Below are 17,700 nucleotides of genomic sequence, written 5' to 3'. Positions count from 1 at the left end.
ACAAACCAATCCCAACACCATTAACATTTAGATAGTACATAGTCTGTTATCGACCCCTGACCAACATTGGCAAAAAAGTCACATGCATCCGTATGGTCTTCTCGTAATATTATTCAAGAATTAGTTGCTTCGATCACTAAAGAGTTTATGGCATTTTTGGTTGTAATCATGGAATTCACTCATTATTCCCTTAAGCACATTTTAGATAAGCATACAAAGGGAAAACATATTTTGCTTAAAATAAATATCGGAGTTCAAAGCTATTTAAACTGTCTTAAATTTTTTATATATATTCAAAAATATATAACGATATTGGTTGTAGAACAAGGTTTCATTAAAGTAAATTATACGTCAAAATCACATAAAACAGGGAAAAAAACGACAAATTATTAACATGTATACGTTCAGTTGAGAGCTCAAATCTACGGTATAAATCAAAATACCTGTTTAATGTGCAGGCTAAGGATTTGTGAATTGCTCTTAAATTCAACATTTATTCACGTTTCTTGTAACTATCGCCATTATTAATAATATTCATCAGAGTTAGAAGTAGTGGTCTGCCCGGCAGCCCAAGACTGGCTATTTTTTGACAAGGCTGGCTACTTTTAGCAAAAATATATATAGCCATATAGTAAATATATTGAACAATTGTATTCAGGACTGGCTAGAATTTGAGGGAGTTTCCTGCCCTGCTTTCATGTCTCTTCTTCAGACAAACCTAACAGTGTACTATGAATCATTATGCGAATGAATATGTTTTAGTTAATACTTCCATGATTAAGCGTACAAAACTAGCCTGCAGACATAAACCATCCATTAGTATTCAAGCACTGCTAGTGACCTTATTGAGTGACAATAGCCACTTACAATACTTTTATCCTACCCCTATGGCTTGCATCTGCATATTTACATATCATTTCCAATCTTCACAGGCAATTCATCAAATACAGTCAACATACAGACAGATATGGCTCCAGATACATCCCCAAAGTTTCTTGCGGCCTCTAATAAAGTTGATATCGGTCAACTTATTTGATTTTATATGAATTTATTTTGAGGAATTTCAAGTTACAATATACTTATAACACATTTTATTATCTGGATTTCACAAATTATACTACAATAAAATGTAACACGTATAAAATAACACACTTAAAATATCAATATAGTATCCAATAAAAATGATCTTAAACACAATACCATTATACAGTATAACAAACACAGTGATATCATTCATAGCACTACAACAAATTAAAATGTCATTTAAAAAACAATAAAATCATACAATGGATGTAAAAAAAATCCCAAAACCAAAGTGATCATGAGAAGTGTAAAATAAATAAACTATAGACAAATCGTTTAGATTCTGATGAACCATTCCAAGATCTATTAATTTTTTAAGTACCCTGAACCGTTATTAGTAGATCCCAGCTGTTCAAGAAATATGCTTTGATTTAAAAAGAATGATATCAATTTATATAAATGTTCATGTATCATAACATGAATCATACTGACTGTTTACCATACGAACAAAATACATCATGGTCCATCTATACCTAGAAAGTAATGGCCAATAAATGGTTACTAACTGCTTGCACTCGATACAATGAAATTACGAACGTTTTTATGATAGATTCGTATTAATTATCACAAATATGGATTGTAACATAACATTTCGTTGTCAATAAATATTTGATTTGTAAAAAAATAATGACCAATCATTGTAGCCATAGTATCATTTCTAAGTATTCAGGACAAATGCTGGACTTGTAAGTAATATGCCGACATTTTCGTTAACTGCATTCCCATTTCTTCAAACGCCATGATTACATTAGAACAAATGCTGGTTTGTAAATGATATGCAGACACTGTTAACTGCATCCCCTTTTATAGCATTCCAATTTTTCCATATGCTACGATTAACTGTCATTCACATTATTACGTGTACTATTAGCTGAATCATGATCATGACAGAACATGCATACATGTCTTGTATCCCAATACAATGGTTACTCTTGTAACAATCTGAAACAAATTTTAATGGAAAAGGTATAGGTAAATAAAGGCAGGCGAGTCGATGCCTTATCATGAAACAACATACTTTAAGGTTGAAATTATTCATTGACAAAAAGTGTTCACTTTTTTTTCAAATAATCTCTTTGACTTTGATGATACGATTTCCTTTTTGACATGCATTTTATTAGTATCGGATGAAGGGCGTATCAACTGGTTCACTATGAATGTCATTAAACCACAAAGATGAAGAAAAGAGTAAAAAATTTAATGGTATTTTGTGTCCTATAACTTATTTAATAACAAATATCCATTATAGTTTGTATTATTATTACAGAAAATCACAATCATGGTTAAAACAAATACATACATAAGATTTAACTTTAGAAGCCCATATCAGATCCTGGTTTCCTTGGTTCTGGGTGGTACATCTCGTGTTCAAAACCAGGATTAGAATACAGTTGAGAATAATTATCACCTAAAAGAAAAATGCTCTTCATTTAAACAAAAGCCTGTTGAAATATGAGACAGGTGTAACCTGTTAGAGGACGAGTTTGATATGTAAATATACTAAAAAAAAATCTACTCGCTATTTCTTCCATTCTGTCACTTTTCCCAGACATCTTGATGGTACTTGTAACTTCTTGACGCTAATTGGTAAGACTGGTATAACTTAATGTTCGTACTTCGGATTTTCTTGCTTAAGCCAGAAAGACCTACTCTGTGGCATGTCGGAAATGGAGAAAGTATCTGAATTTAAACAATTATTGAAGACCATATAAAAAATGATTTTTGTGAATTTTCCGAGCTATTGTTGGAAACATTGTAAGATGTGACTTCCTGAAAAACTGAAGCATCCAAGCTACGTCTTTATTTCGCATCAAATACCGTAATGTAACTTTGTCCTTTATTAAATTGTAGTTACAATTTACAGACTAGTCCTTCTGCCATACAAAGCCGATTTTTAAACTTAAAACAATTAAGCATTAATAACACTAGAAACAGGGTGTACAAGCATACGCAATGTGCTACAACAAATGGAATGGGCCGTGCTACAAATTATTAACATTTAAGTCCACTGGGAAAAACATACTATTTTCCTACTTGAAGTGTAGATTGTTAAATAATACCCACTACTACACGTCAATTTTACCTTTCTACCCTGCACTTGACTTTTTATGAGCAACTCGGCGGGTGTTTCTAGAAAAGCAGAAGACCCTTACCCTACCGTTGCACCTGGTCCATGCTCCCAGTTTTTAGTGGAGTCTGAGTTGCTCATTTGCTTTTGTTACTTTGTATGTATGATTTTAGTTACTTCATGTTCTTTGTTGTGTATGTCTGTTTTCCATGTCTGGTCTTTGTTCCTGGATTACATTCTTTTGATTACCGCTATAACCTTGGTTCCCTTGATTATTCTTCCATGATCGCACATTTCAGCTCTTGATTACGTGTTGATATACTCAATCTTACACATTAAGATTTAATTCTAAACGATCTGATTATGTAAATATCGAACATACAAATGTTTCATACGGTTATACGAAAAATTGAGTTTAAGTGGTTTTGCATCATTTCCTACCGTTGTTACTTGATATGTGAACGTAATTTTGCATTAACTTACCAAATTCACTGTTGTTTCCAATTATATAAAGCGCTTATATGGAGTACATGTTTTTGATTGGTTAAAAAACAATTCATGTTGGTTGTGTTAAATGAGCAAAAATGCAAATTGGGTATATTTTTCGCTTCCAGTACTGACTATCAAGACGTTGTGTGATAAATATCGAAAAGTTTATAGTCGATGTTCACATTTTCATGATCACCTAGAAGACTATAAAGCTAACAGAAGTTTCAATTGTGATGTTTGCAGCACAGAATTTAGTACAAAATATAGTTTGTACCAAAAACTATAACTACTGACATAAGGAAGGACCATCCTTTCTTTGTGAGTTTTAAGGTGGAATGACATTTAAGAGCAAATCGTTTCATATGCATCAAGCAACACGTACCAAGACCAAGAAAATTACGTATGAATGTAAAGTTTGTCAGAAAACCTTCAAGTACAAGCATCATTTAGAAAGCAATGAAGATGTACATAAGGAAACGGAGAAGTGCGCAAAATGTTTGAAATTCTTCCGCAACATCAAAAACATGCTTGGTGACACACCAAGATCAAACAACTGTGAACTACATTGTATCAATGTGAAATATGCAATAGAAAATGTATACACCAAAGATACGTAAGGGGACACAAAATGCCATTCCATTATGATAATATATACGAGTGTACTAACTGCACAAGGAAGTTCATGTATCAATCTTCTTTTAAAAGTCACAAGAAAAATTGTAGTTCATGAATACATGTATGCACAACGTTTATCAATGTCATAATTGCGCGTGTCTTATTTTTCGAGTGAGCCATTGCCATTACCGGAAGCGAAAAACTTGCCCAATATGCGTTTCTGCTCATTTAACACATCAAACATGACATATCTTTTTTGTTTTTTTTCTTTTTTTATAAACCACCCAATCAAAACTCGTATTTCTTGTAAGCGATTGCGTTACAATTGGAAACAACCGTGAATACATAAAATTAATGCAAAACTATATCCACATAGAAAGCAACAACGGAATGAATTTATATATGACCACGTAACCATTCAATTTTTCGTACAACCGTATGAAACATTTTCAAGTTTTATAGAATCAGATCGTTTAGAAGTGAAATCTCAATGGTTAACACTGAATATATCCCAAACTAATCATGAGCTGAAATGTACGAGCAAAGAAGAGTGGTTACACTGCCGTGTAGCCGTGTACGTAGTGTAGTTTAGTAGTCTGGTGTGTAGTGTATGAATTATCGAGTATTATTCACTTTTTTTTGCAATAATGTTTGCTTTTAGTGATTGAAGCCGTTTCTTATAACAACAACATACACATTCAAGTGCAAAAAGTTGTATAAGGTTATAATGAAATATGTATACATTTTCACTGAAATTTCACCACACATAAATCTTTAGCTTAATAACTGAGGAGTTTACAAATGCAAAATGAAAATTATAAACTCATTAAAATAGTTAAAGTTAGCGAAAAATACATGGCCGATATGATTTTTTGAAAAACTAAAAAATATCGATAAATAAACTAAATTTTACCTCTGTTTTGTCCCCGTAGATTTCAATGTTGATAATTTGTAGTATGGCGCGTTCAATTGGTTGTAGCAGTGTGTATGCTTGTTCACCCTGAGAAATACTCAAAACATATCACACGTTCATTTTGTTCGATCTTCATACTTAAACTGTATAAACTTTTACTAAATCACTATCCGACAAAGCACTTCAACAATTCAGTCGGTAAATTGTCAGGAAAGTTGATTTACTTTTGTCACCAGAAAAGCAAAGATAGACTCGAAATGCGTACACAGATAAGACGAAAGCTTGTTTTAACTTGTGATATTGCATATGCTCAGAGAATGTAACAAAAATCTTACCTCTATCTTCTATTGTTTCATCTAGTTTCATACTGTCTTTTTCATCCTGTCGTTGGAAGTAGAATAATAAAGCTAACTTTCTAATTGGCAAGCATATTAACAGAGCAGTGGCATTCACAAAGTTGCCCATGGCAACAGCCGGATCTCTAAAGGGTGGTCCGGCATTGGTAGATACGACCATCCATACTAAAAAGCATCCTGCTGTACAAATACACGAGACAAAAATCCATCGGGATTCAAAGTAGTTACTTTCACTGTCCCAAGCTAATGCAGCAAATATGGCTGTCAAAAGTACCAAAAACATTACAAAAATCATTGACAAAACCAAAGCATAGTCATATCTATCGGTTGGGTTGCACCACATCCAGTCATGAATAAGGCTCTCTGACAGAAGAGACGCTGACGGGTGCTCAAGAATGACCCATTCGATGGGAATAATCAATTGTATGGATAACACTCCTATAGCACACATAAACAATGAACAAGTGCTTGTAACGCCAGAGTACTTCCGAACGTCAAAGTCTGATTCATTAAATCGCCAATTATCTATTGCTTTTACTAACATGGCTGCAAATACTATTGCATAAACGACTCCCATCATGAAACGTCTTGCACCACAAGTAGTTTCTGATGCTGGTAAAAAGAAGGCAAAATTAACACCATATATACCAAGTATACCAACGATCATCATAAACCCTAACACGGTTGTACCACCTCGGACTGGATAACTGACCAGGAAATAAGCAAACACAAATATTCCAACGAACAGACCAACGCAGGTAGGAACAGCAGTAGCTATAGCCCAGACGGGCCAGTTATAGTGGAGTTTGTACTCAATTTGGCCGTTGGGTTTTGTCAAAGTGTCATAGTACAAGTAATTCCGGGGCATTTGTTCCTGAATAGTTTTATTATCTGCCACCTGTCTCTGTGGCTGTGAACTGAATATTGAGGAATCGCAGTTACAGAAGCCTCCTAATGGGCATTGTGATGTAAAGCTATTTCCCTTAAAACTATTATAAGACGACATAGTAACACTTCCATCTTCGACGACTCTTCCGACCTGTTTAAACAAAAACAAAGTTTAATCGAACGATTGAAAAATTGTGAAACTGTTGCTTAATTGTTGTACGGAAAGTGGACAGTAGAACTGCCCGGCAAATTTAACTAAATACACTTACACTTCCTAGACAATCAACGAGTGGGGAAACAAATGGATATAAAATTATGTATAAATGTTTTTGCTGGGATTAATTTTTTACTGTATTCAAGGTAGACGTCGAGGCGCAAAAAAAAACACGCCAATTATTATCCCAAGCTATTAGAGTTATTTTCGTTATGTGCTAAAGAAACATTACCAGAAAAGAAAACAAATCACCCGCGAAAAATACCACTAATACGGTGTAAAAAGATTAAAAGCAAACGTTCACATATTGTACATGTTTTTGTACTTTTATTTAAAAGTTCAAGTCTTCCGTTTTTGTTATGTCAATATATGGTCAAAAAGTGGAACTTAATGCTGAAAATTTTAGGTATTAAAGTACAATTTGTTTCGGTGTTTCCAATTATATACAAGTATTGATCTATATTTGTTCCACTTGTTGTTTTCAAGTTGACAGAAACTTTACGATTTACGATTTTAGAAGAAGCGTGTTTAATGAAAGTTAACGTTTAACCCAAATTCAATGATAAAATTTAAAATAAACGAAATGTTTAAAACAATGATGTCAATAATAAGTGTCAAGTTGATTTTTTTAAAATCCAGTATTACATCATGCACCAAACATCAAGTGAATGCTCACCTTTTTATAAAAGTGGTTGCCAGGGGAAGTCATGACGTAATTGTTTATGGTGTAGCCAACATCCCAGTATCTATCGGAGTTAAAATTCAAAGTAAAGTTGTCTGTAAGCTGGTATCGAGTCTGTAAAAGTTTCTGGAATAATACATCCCAATTTTCTGTTTTCTCAAAACATTCTCTGAAAGTTGACAATGCCGAGCACTGTGTGCTTTGTGTTTGCTGAATGGCATTAGCTGCAGCATATGTCGCCGCAACGGTCGTGTAAATAAATTGATCATCAATGTTTAAATTATTTCTAGTGATAGCCTCCTGTTTAGTGCAAAGTGGATATTGTGACATGACAACTTGCGCGTCAGGCAGTTGACATTTATGGAATGTTTGGTAAAATTCTTCGAACCAATCGTCTGGAATGTTTTTACGATTGGTATAGCTAAGCTCGGTCAAGTATGTCTCAAATCCGGTAACCGATGTTTGTCGAAGACCAATGGTAATAGCACCCATCAACTGGTGTTCGATTCCTTCAACGACGCTCTGAGATGTTCCCCAAATGTCCGTACCAACCCAAACTATCTTGTCAAGAACCCCAAGTTCTTTTGCAGCCAACAGTATAGGTCTCGGTTCAAGAGTTACGAGAACTACTACATTTGCCCCCTGAAGCGCTATGAGCTGCTCGACAACAGATTTTGATTCAGTATTATCAGTTGGGTAGGTTATACCAACAGAAATACCTATGCATACACCATTCAGTCTTGTCTGCTTTTCAAGTTCATTTGCACCGGACACGCCGTAAGTTTCGCGGGAATAAACTACAGATACGTAAGTCCAGTTTCTAAGTCTTAAAATCTCTGCTATAACCTTCATTTGACTACTGTCTGGAGGCACCGTTCGTGCAAAATATGGATATTCTTCCTTGTTGCTCAAAGCAACGGATGAGGACATAGACCCGACTAGTGGTATTTTCAGTGGTGCAAGCACCCTATTTGCAGCCATGACATTTGTTGATATAGAAGTTATAACACCACCTACAGTGGAATTATTAATTATATAATTTCCGAAGTCGGATTGTGCATTACACAACTGACCGGATGATAGCAGGTTGTAAAGATCTTGGTCGACACGGAGACTGTTCGTGCATGTGTCTAGAAGTACTCCATGAAGACCAAACGGTAATTTTGTTAATTGCCTTATCGTAAAGAAAAATGATAAGCCACGGTAAAAATCTTCCATGTTTAAAATACCGCATCGATAAGGATCGGTTCCTTGTGCATGTATTGGAAGAACGGCGATTAAGGTAGCTGCGTTAGCATTGTTGACATTTGACGACGGATTATACATGTATCGCTGAGTAGTGTATCGTAAAGTCGGACATTCGGAACATGCATCCGTTCTACTACAACTTCCGTCCCATGATGGAGCGTAGTTACTGATTGAGAGTACTTTGTCGCTAGAATAGGTACCAATCTGTACGAAAGATAAAAGATAATGCAGCTGGCTACAGGTTTGAAAGCATTTAAGATAAGGCGGAAATCTACAACTAATCTAGTAAGTCAAAACATGCAAGTTTCCAATATTCATACTTTTCACCTACCTTTTACCTAAATTCATGCAAACATGCAAAATATTTACTGTGTTGAGAAACGAAACTAACTACATTTTGTAATTTAACAAAGCCATTCAGCATTTTTCTTTCGGTACTGCATGCTATAAATTTAATACACAATCATCAGATGTTATCAGATTCTAATACTTCTACAATGCTTATATGGCAGCATACCACAGGAATATTTTTGTTGTTGGCTGTAAGGATCACAGTAAGGCGAGATTTCTATGTTTCCATTTATCATAAAAGCCATGCATTAACTTGCCACCTACATAGGAAGGACAGTATTTCTACGTACTTACCTTTTTGTAGTAGTATGCCAGCTTATCCCCTTCCATCCTAGTCGACAGAGAATACATCTGGTAGCCTTTATTTCCATCTCTTTGGTCCGTGAAGCTGAATTCATATCCGGTCGGGTCTGTAAAGTTAGACTTTAGGATATTGTCCATTAAAATGTCCCGTCTATTTGCATCGTTTCGGAACTTTTCGCACACCGTCGAATAATCCACTCCACAAACTAACTTCAGAGCAGAATCTATTCCGATGGCGGCAGCGTAGACAGCATTGATAACGTGTAGGATTCCTTGGTCTTGGATGTAATTCCTTTGTGAAATAACGACCTCAGATAATGACGCACATTGCACTGAATGGCGACCATCAGGAACAGTTAAGTAACAGTCTACCATTTCCTCATAGAACTGTGGGAACCACGGATTCTGTGGGTAGTTACCAGGTGACTTTGTACCAAGATAAGTATCAAAATCGCCTATATCTGTTGATTCCAATGACCAGGTGACGGCATTTTTTGCCAAATCTTCTACGCCTGAGAGAACGTCTAAGTTATTTCCCCAAGTCTCAGTTCCAAGAAAAAAGTATTTAGCTATAGCTGAAGGGTTGCGTCTAATAGCCTGGAATAGTGCATTTATGTACCCAGTCCCAGCAAACAGAACTACAGTGTTTGCGGTTGGCTTGTTTAACAAGACAGAAATAACTTCGTTAGAGCTTTCTCTGGTTGCTGTACCATTATCTGGAAATTGTATCATTTGACCAATACATATTTTACGTTCTCGAGCGAGGTTTTCGAATGCCATTGACCCTAAACGTCCATAATTAGTTGGTGAATACACAACTTGCACATACCTAATATCAAAGTTATCGAGAAATTTGATCATAGATTCTGCCTGTTTATTATCTGACGGCACTGACCGCATGAAATATGGATATTTGTTCTGATCAGACAACGCTATACTGGTAGAAGCATAGCTTATCTGAGGAATCTTCAAAGATTTAAGGATCCTAGCCAGATAAAGGGAACTGTCACTAGAATAACCTGCAATGTAGGCACTTATATCGTCAGGGGCAATATTCTCTCCATTTTTATTTAGTTTAATAATGCCATTGTGGATGTTTGATACAGTATATCCTGTTTTAATCGTGCTTTCACAAGCATCAAGTCCTATACCGCCAAGTTTTATATTCTTTAGGATACCTGCAAACGGTCCAGTCTTGTCGTTAACTTTAGTAATGGCGTAATGGAAGGCTTCAAGCAGCTGAAATCCATGAAGAGTCTTGATATTTCCACAGGAAAACGTTGTCACATCTCTGTCATGTACATCAAACACACCTAAAAATGATTGCATTAAGCAGTAGTGGGATAAACCGTAAAAATAATAGTAACTGTTAAGAACAAACGTGCCAATAAAATAATTTACTTTCACTTCAATAAATGTTGGCCTTTCTTTTGTTTGTTTCTGTTATCTTTGTGTTTTGTTTCGTTTTTTCATGCTATAATTTTTCCAGATAAATAATTGGTAAATTAAGTAAAACAGATTTTGTAATAGAAAGTATCCTTTAAATTTGAATTATTTCCATAACTTTTTAAAAGCCTTCATATACTAATGAAGTAGTCATGTCTATTTTTGCCATGTCACATACATCTATTTACATACTTTAGATTTATTCAAACTAAAAATAAATTCACTGACTATTTTATAAAATGCTATTTCGTCAAACTTTCCTATATATGAAATTCACAATTAAATCCACATAACCTAACATTAGTAAATGTACAAGCTCGTAATGATTTACCCACCTGACAGTATTTTGACTAAGACCAGACATGGAAAACAGACATACACAACAAAGAACGTAAAGTAACTAAAATCATACATACAAAGTAACAAACGCAAATGAGCAACTAGGACTCCACTAAAAACTGGGAGCATGGACCAGGTGTACCGGTAGGGTAAGCGTCCTCTGCTTTTCTAGAAACACCTACCGAGTTGCTAATGAAAAGTCAAGTCCGGGGTAGACGAAAGAGGAAATGTGAGGAATCTTATTTCAAATGAAGATAACGCCAGGTTTTTTTTTATGAAAACCCTTACCTCCAATGAAGATATATATCACCAGCTATATGTGAGGATCCTCATATGCACTGTGGGTATCATGAGTTGTATATTAGGGTCCTTGTCTCAAATAAGGATACAGTGGATATTAGTAAGTACATGGTGTGTATCACAAATATTTTGAAGATCCTTACCTCCAATGAGGATATCTCCAGGAATATAAGAGAACTCTAGTTGAGTCTGTAAACATTCAGTACATGGTTCTACACAGTAGGAGGATGTTCCAGGGAAGAGACTCACTATACTATTGTCAGATATTTGTAGAGAGGCTCCAGCAAATTCTCCTACCTGTAGCAGAAGAATAGCTGACACATGTCACAATCAAAGCCCATTTTTGTTAATCCCAGTTATTAATTTATCCAAATTAGCTTCATTAAGTCTTTACCGAATACAATTATACAGACCAATATACAACCATGTCGTTTCTGACCTGGGTCCACAGAGATATTGAATAATCTGGACACACAGGCTTTATGGTAGGTGTAAACCATCTGAATGATTTTGTTTAAATACAGTATTATTATTCTGGTGTTATATTAGAAGAATATATTATGTTTTACCCGCTTTTTTATAGAAAAATATGACTTACCAATTCATATTTCATTTGTGATCTAGTAGAAAAGTATATTGCCACCCTTACATTATATATTCCATTACAGAGGCAATTCAGAAGAAACTTATCAATAATTACTTTGTTATGAATAGTAAATGAAAGACGAAACTTGAAATGGTGAAGTCATACCGTCTTCAGGTTCGACCCGTCAAAGTATACAAGATCCATTCCAGTGTTTCCTTCCCTTTCCATGTACTTAAAGGTAAAATCTGACGGATCTTTGAAGGCTATTGTCTCCATTTTCTCCATAATAACGGTATTTATATTATCCATATTCATAAAGTCACTGCACACTCTCCTGTAATTGGCACCACATTTTTCTTTCAGTGTGACGTCAAGAGCAACAGCAAATGAGTACACAGCGTTTATCGTTGGAATGACATAGTTGTCCTGGGTAATAGCAGCCGACCACGCTGCTACAGTCTGTATTTTACTACACTCAACACCATACCTTAAAAAAAAGTAGAAATAAAAGATTAAAATGGAATAATATTGGGATATTATACCAAGTGATACATATAGATTCTCCTAAAGTCTCGCGGGGATTACAAGATTTCTCCACTAGAGATAAATTTTAGATTTCAATCCACGAGCTTCAGTGAGTGAATTAAATCTAAAATTAACTACCGAATTCAAAGGCAAAAAAACAATTGGCAATATTCTCCCAACATAAAAGATGTCATCCATTCGTTGCCTTATATAGTACTGCATTACGATTTGTTGATGCATTACTAACTAGTTAGAGTTAAAATAAATTTTAATGACCAACAACATGAGTAACAAAAGTAATGTGACTAAAATCAGAACATTTTCTCTGTCTGTCTGTGGAACTATGTTACCGCGTTATGTTAACCGCTTTATTGCACCCGACATTTTAATTCCAGGCACGTGGCGGGAGGTTTAATATTTTTAATCACTTTCTCGTGCGGTATGGATGCGGCCGATGAATGTGAGAAAGTACAGTATAATATTAACTTGACAACACTATAATGATTATTTGTATGTGCCTTCTCATAACTTATCAACATGTAGAAGTTATGTCTTGATAAGACTTGTCAGCGTTGAAATATGGTCATAGCTAGATATTACTTACTTGTAAAAATTTGGAAGATCACATCCAAGGATTTTCATATAATATTCCATGACAAATGGGTTTGTAGTTATAGCAGAGGTCTCAGGGAGGTTTCTGATGTAATTCATATATTTATTAATGACGGTGGTTTTGATGTTTAGAAAAAACGACTTTCCACCATTACTGCCAGCGTTCTGGGCAATTGCCATAAAAGGCATTGGTGCAATAACCACCATTTTTGATGAAGTAGCAGATATTTTGGCCTTTTCTTCATAGAAACTTCTCGTGTGTTCCCCATTTGTCCACAGCACTACAACGTGAACGGTGGACGATAGGATGGATTGCAAAACATCTGTCATATTAGTATCCGATCTGATCTTATACGATGACTTAATACATACTTTTTCTTGATTGGCAACAGCTGTAAACGTTTCCAAACCTCCTAACCCATATTCTTCATCGCTGTACAAAACGGTGACATAGCGGAAGTTAATTGCTTTTGCTAACTTTGCCATAGCAACCGATAAAGTTACATCGCCTTGTATTGCTCTGAAGAAAGTTGGATAATTGTCCTTATTCATAAGACTGTTACTTGTAGCAATTGGGCTGAGCAAGGGTATATTTAGATGCTTGACTACCTCATTGACCTCGATCGTAGATCTAGTATTGTCAGTTACCCAAGCTCGTACCTTAGATACTTCGATCTGGTCACCTTCCTTCACGGGTAGGAGACCAGAGTAGAATGAAGACAACATATCGAACCGCCTACTCTCTACATTACAATGATCGAGGATAATGGATCCCAGTTTTACATCTTGGAGATCAACCGGTGACATTTTCGAATTGATTTGATCGACAGCGTACATCATTGCTGTGGCAAACTGTAAGCCATTGACAGTGCGTAAGTTACCGCATATGTAAGGATCAGATTGGCTGACATCGTGAATACCGAAAATACCACCAATTTCTACATCACCACGTATATGGACGTAACTCCCAGGATTCTGAACATAGGAGCATTGTGCACATCTCCCTTTGCATTCCGATTCGAATGTCCCTCTAGTTATACCAGGTGGATAATGTAAAGCAATATTATACTGGTCGGACAGACGGCCTTGAACAGTATCATATCTTCCAACCTGAAACAAAAAAGTGAGATTAAATAAATGATATATTTATAATTTCAGATCTTACTATTGAACCTTGTTATACTTTCAGGATTGTAAAATTTCAGTTAATAGATTAAATATTATCTTCAAAATATAATGAATTGTCAAAACATTTTATTACCAATTGACAAGCTGCAATCTAATGATAGACAATGGGCTTTTTATGTCGAGTTGATGGTGTGGTGTTGTTGTTCTATATTTCTTATTATGGCTATAATTATCAACTGATAGTGATATACAAATAACTTTATTATACTTCATGTCAATGAATTTCGATTAGCGAGGGTAATATTCTGCCCTATCATATGTCTCAGAGGGTAATTCAATGTTATTCAGTTTTGCGTTTGAAGTAATTAGTATGCGCTACTTCCACATCAATAACTGATATAACATTGTCCAATAAACGAAATTCAGGAGACGTGTATAATTTTTAGTAGATATGGTGCCAAATTTACCAAAAATCTGCACCCAAACTTTTCTAATTGTATTGTCAAATTAAAAAAAGTGAGTGAGGTTGAAACTGAAAAAGAAAGTGTTCAAATAAGAATTTCTAATTTTAATTATGTCATTGTTGTTAAATTTCCATAAACTGAATTCTTGAATGTTTTGTGTTTGCCTCATACAGACCTACAGTAACAGTTGGGTTGAATAAATATAAAGAGGAAAACTTAAACAGCAGAGTTAAATATAGCAGCCTAACCGCCAGCCCCAGACTGGCTATTTTTTTGGCAGGACTGGCTTATTATAGCAAAAATTAATAGAGCCGTATAGTAAATACACTGAAGAATTGCATTCAGGACTGGCTAGAATTGGAGTGAGTTTCCTACCCTGTTAAACAATAAAAACAACACCTTATAGACATTTCTGATTGAGAGCGGGGGAAAGGTCCATCACGAAAAGGGTGTAGCATTTAGAGTTTCGATTAAATGCAAAGTTAAAAGCAGATAAAACAGTAATGGTGAAGAAAATAAAAACATGAAACAACTGATTGTGAAGGCTTAAATTTAAAACAAGAATGACAATTAAACATTCAGTATAAAATAAATAACATATAGCTTAGAGGGTAATAGAGTGTTTTTACTCCATGAAAATACATGTCACCCTTGGTTACGCCTCGAGGAAACACAATTTATTTTCTCGGGGTAATAAACTGCTCGATCACCCTCTTAGCTGTATGTTATTTATCTAGTGCTAGATTCCTACTTGTCCTTTTCTACTTTGGTAATTTTGGATGGCAAGAAAATACTCTTAAATGTAGCAGGGGTTCAATTTTACCTTCAAAAGTAGACGGTCCTGGACTTTCAAGTTTCAAATCAATGGTCTAAATGAGGAAAAAAAAATAAGTGTCAATGAAAAGGAATGAAGGTCCAAGACCTAAGTAAATGAAAGTTCAAAGGTCATAAGTCTGAAATTGGTGGTCCAGGCACTCGGACCACCATTAGTTTTACCCCTGCAATGATAAAAAAGACATGGCATAACATTAAAAATTTGTCATACCTGGACAAAACTGGTGCCTTGGTAATTGAAGACATCGATATTTTGTTGTCCTTCCATATTGAATACTTTAAAGTCAGCAGTCAAGGAAATATTCCTAAATACATCTCTAATACTGTCTTTAACAGAGGAGCTAGTCCGAAAGTTTGAGCAAACTCCGGTGTAGTTAGATCCACATACGGACTTCAAAACTTGATCAAGGGCGATGGCAGACAAGTAAACTGAATTTATGGTATAACTAAGTGGCATGTACGGGACATATCCTGTTGCTGAAGTAATGCTAGATCTTCTACACTCCGAAGAATATTTCCCGCGATTTTTAGCATCAATGTAGCAGTTAAAGACGCCCTCGTACCATTCAGTGAAACCTGGCACGTTACTTGCTTTTCGTGGATTCAAGTCATTCAACCAAGTCTCAAATTCGCTCAGACTGAATTGTTGTGGTTTGATTGAAATAAAACCAGGCGCAAATTCCTGATATCCACTGAATAACTGGGTGTACCAATCATCTGTTCCCACAAAAACATAATCTTTAGGCCAAGCTGCTGCCTTAAGTGCTTTTAAGAGTTGCAGTTTATGGTCATAGTCCAAATAGAGGACAATGACTTTAGCATGGGACTGTTCTCTGATTTTTGTCAATATTTCAGACATGGTGTTATCTGTACTTATTTCATGGGAAGCTGCAATACATATTCCACCAGAGGCAGAAACTTTACGTAAATCGGCCACAGCAGAACGGCCATATTCAGACGGAGAATTTATGATTTGTATAAAGTTCCAGTCATTCTTAGCAAAATATTGTGTAATTGCAGCGGCTTGTTTATCATCGGATGGTATCACTCGAGCATAATTTGGATACTTAGATTTGTCACTTAATGCTTTAGCTGTCGCAGAAATTCCAATTTCCTGGATATTAAAAGCTTTTATACTTTTGGTAAACTGCATTGTATGAGAACTTGAAAGGAAGTCTAGAATAATTCGAATAGCATTAGGATTAACTATCCTCCCGAATTTATCTTGAACAATTTGCAACTCTGCTAAAATATTGTTAAACAGCATTGCCCCAGTTTGTGGACTTTCACAAACATCAGCGATCAATGCACCCAAGCTTACACCATTTAGTATACCAGGTATTTTACTTTTTACTGTTTGAATAGCATAGTACATTGCCACTGCCTCTGACATGCCATAATTTGTGACAGCCCCACAAGAAATTGAACCTTTTCCCGACAGATGACCACTCAAAACTCCACCAATTACAATGTCACCAGGAATATACATAAACTCAACAGCATCACGTGGTATGACACAATAATCACAACCGACAAACGGGCATATTGACGTAGGAATTGGCGTTAGTTGCATTGTCCTGTCATTTCCGTACAGCCTTATCTCACTAGAAGATAACGCTAACTGGCCATTTTCGTATATGCCTACCTGTAATTGAATTTCAATATTGTTACAGTGGTGATAAAATTAAAGTTAAAATCGACAGGACAGTGATATTGGATTTTGTGAAACTTTGTCAGAAATGATAGTAGCTGTTCCTTTCTTTGCTTGGCATTTTAATAAATATAGCATTATCTTTTTCTACACTTTGTAGTGAATCTCTGGTAAGGCAAAAAATAAGTCTTGCTTCCTGCAAATAGAATATGTAGGTAGGGAAATTATTTTATTTTTCAAAAACATTTTACTTTGAATTAATGGGGAAACAATCTAGACTTTAATGGTGCTTGAGCCAAAATGGCCATAAAATGTTTAGGGTAGGCACAAAATAAACAAGGAAGGTAGGGTAGCAGGAAACAGACTTTTATTTATCTACATATAGACATAGAATAGATGCCTGGACGTACTTATTTGTAAATTAGAGTACAAAGTGTTTAAAGATAATGATGGAAATTAATATTACAAAAAAAACTAATGCCTTTAAATACAAAAAGTCTACTATTTAATTTTAAAGTATGCATTTAAAAAAATAATAATTACATTTCATAAGCTGGGTAAAGTAACAAATTCGTTTAACATAGTAAAATGAGGCTTAGAGAAGT

The 17,700-nt window shown here is 35.2% G+C and overlaps 1 protein-coding gene across 2 annotated transcripts in view; it reads right to left on the bottom strand.

Moving 5' to 3' along the window:
* Nucleotides 1–17,700, bottom strand: part of LOC148608409 (uncharacterized) — a 34,272-nt gene that overhangs the window by 11,237 nt on the left and 5,335 nt on the right. The window contains exons 8-16 of one of the 2 annotated variants that reach the window (XM_088543881.1): nt 15,656–17,089; nt 13,011–14,128; nt 12,047–12,368; nt 11,439–11,592; nt 9,202–10,523; nt 7,303–8,760; nt 5,504–6,563; nt 2,384–2,491; nt 1,077–2,025 (exon numbers count right to left, since the gene is read on the bottom strand). In XM_088543881.1, coding sequence (XP_088400007.1) covers nt 2,397–2,491; nt 5,504–6,563; nt 7,303–8,760; nt 9,202–10,523; nt 11,439–11,592; nt 12,047–12,368; nt 13,011–14,128; nt 15,656–17,089 — 6,963 coding nt within the window. In that variant the 3' untranslated portion in view covers nt 1,077–2,025; nt 2,384–2,396. Of the gene's footprint in view, nt 1–1,076; nt 2,026–2,383; nt 2,492–5,503; nt 6,564–7,302; nt 8,761–9,201; nt 10,524–11,438; nt 11,593–12,046; nt 12,369–13,010; nt 14,129–15,655; nt 17,090–17,700 lie in introns of those variants that run through there. The other variant, XM_088543882.1, reaches the window with a different exon arrangement.

The sequence above is a fragment of the Perna viridis genome, chromosome 9 (genome assembly GCF_037379345.1).
Source record: "Perna viridis isolate PV_CMFRI_1.1 ecotype Kerala chromosome 9, ASM3737934v1, whole genome shotgun sequence".
NCBI classification, from domain to species: Eukaryota; Metazoa; Mollusca; class Bivalvia; order Mytilida; family Mytilidae; genus Perna; species Perna viridis.
The sequence above is the reverse complement of the archived record's forward strand: the minus strand, read 5'-3'. Positions and strand labels throughout refer to the sequence as shown.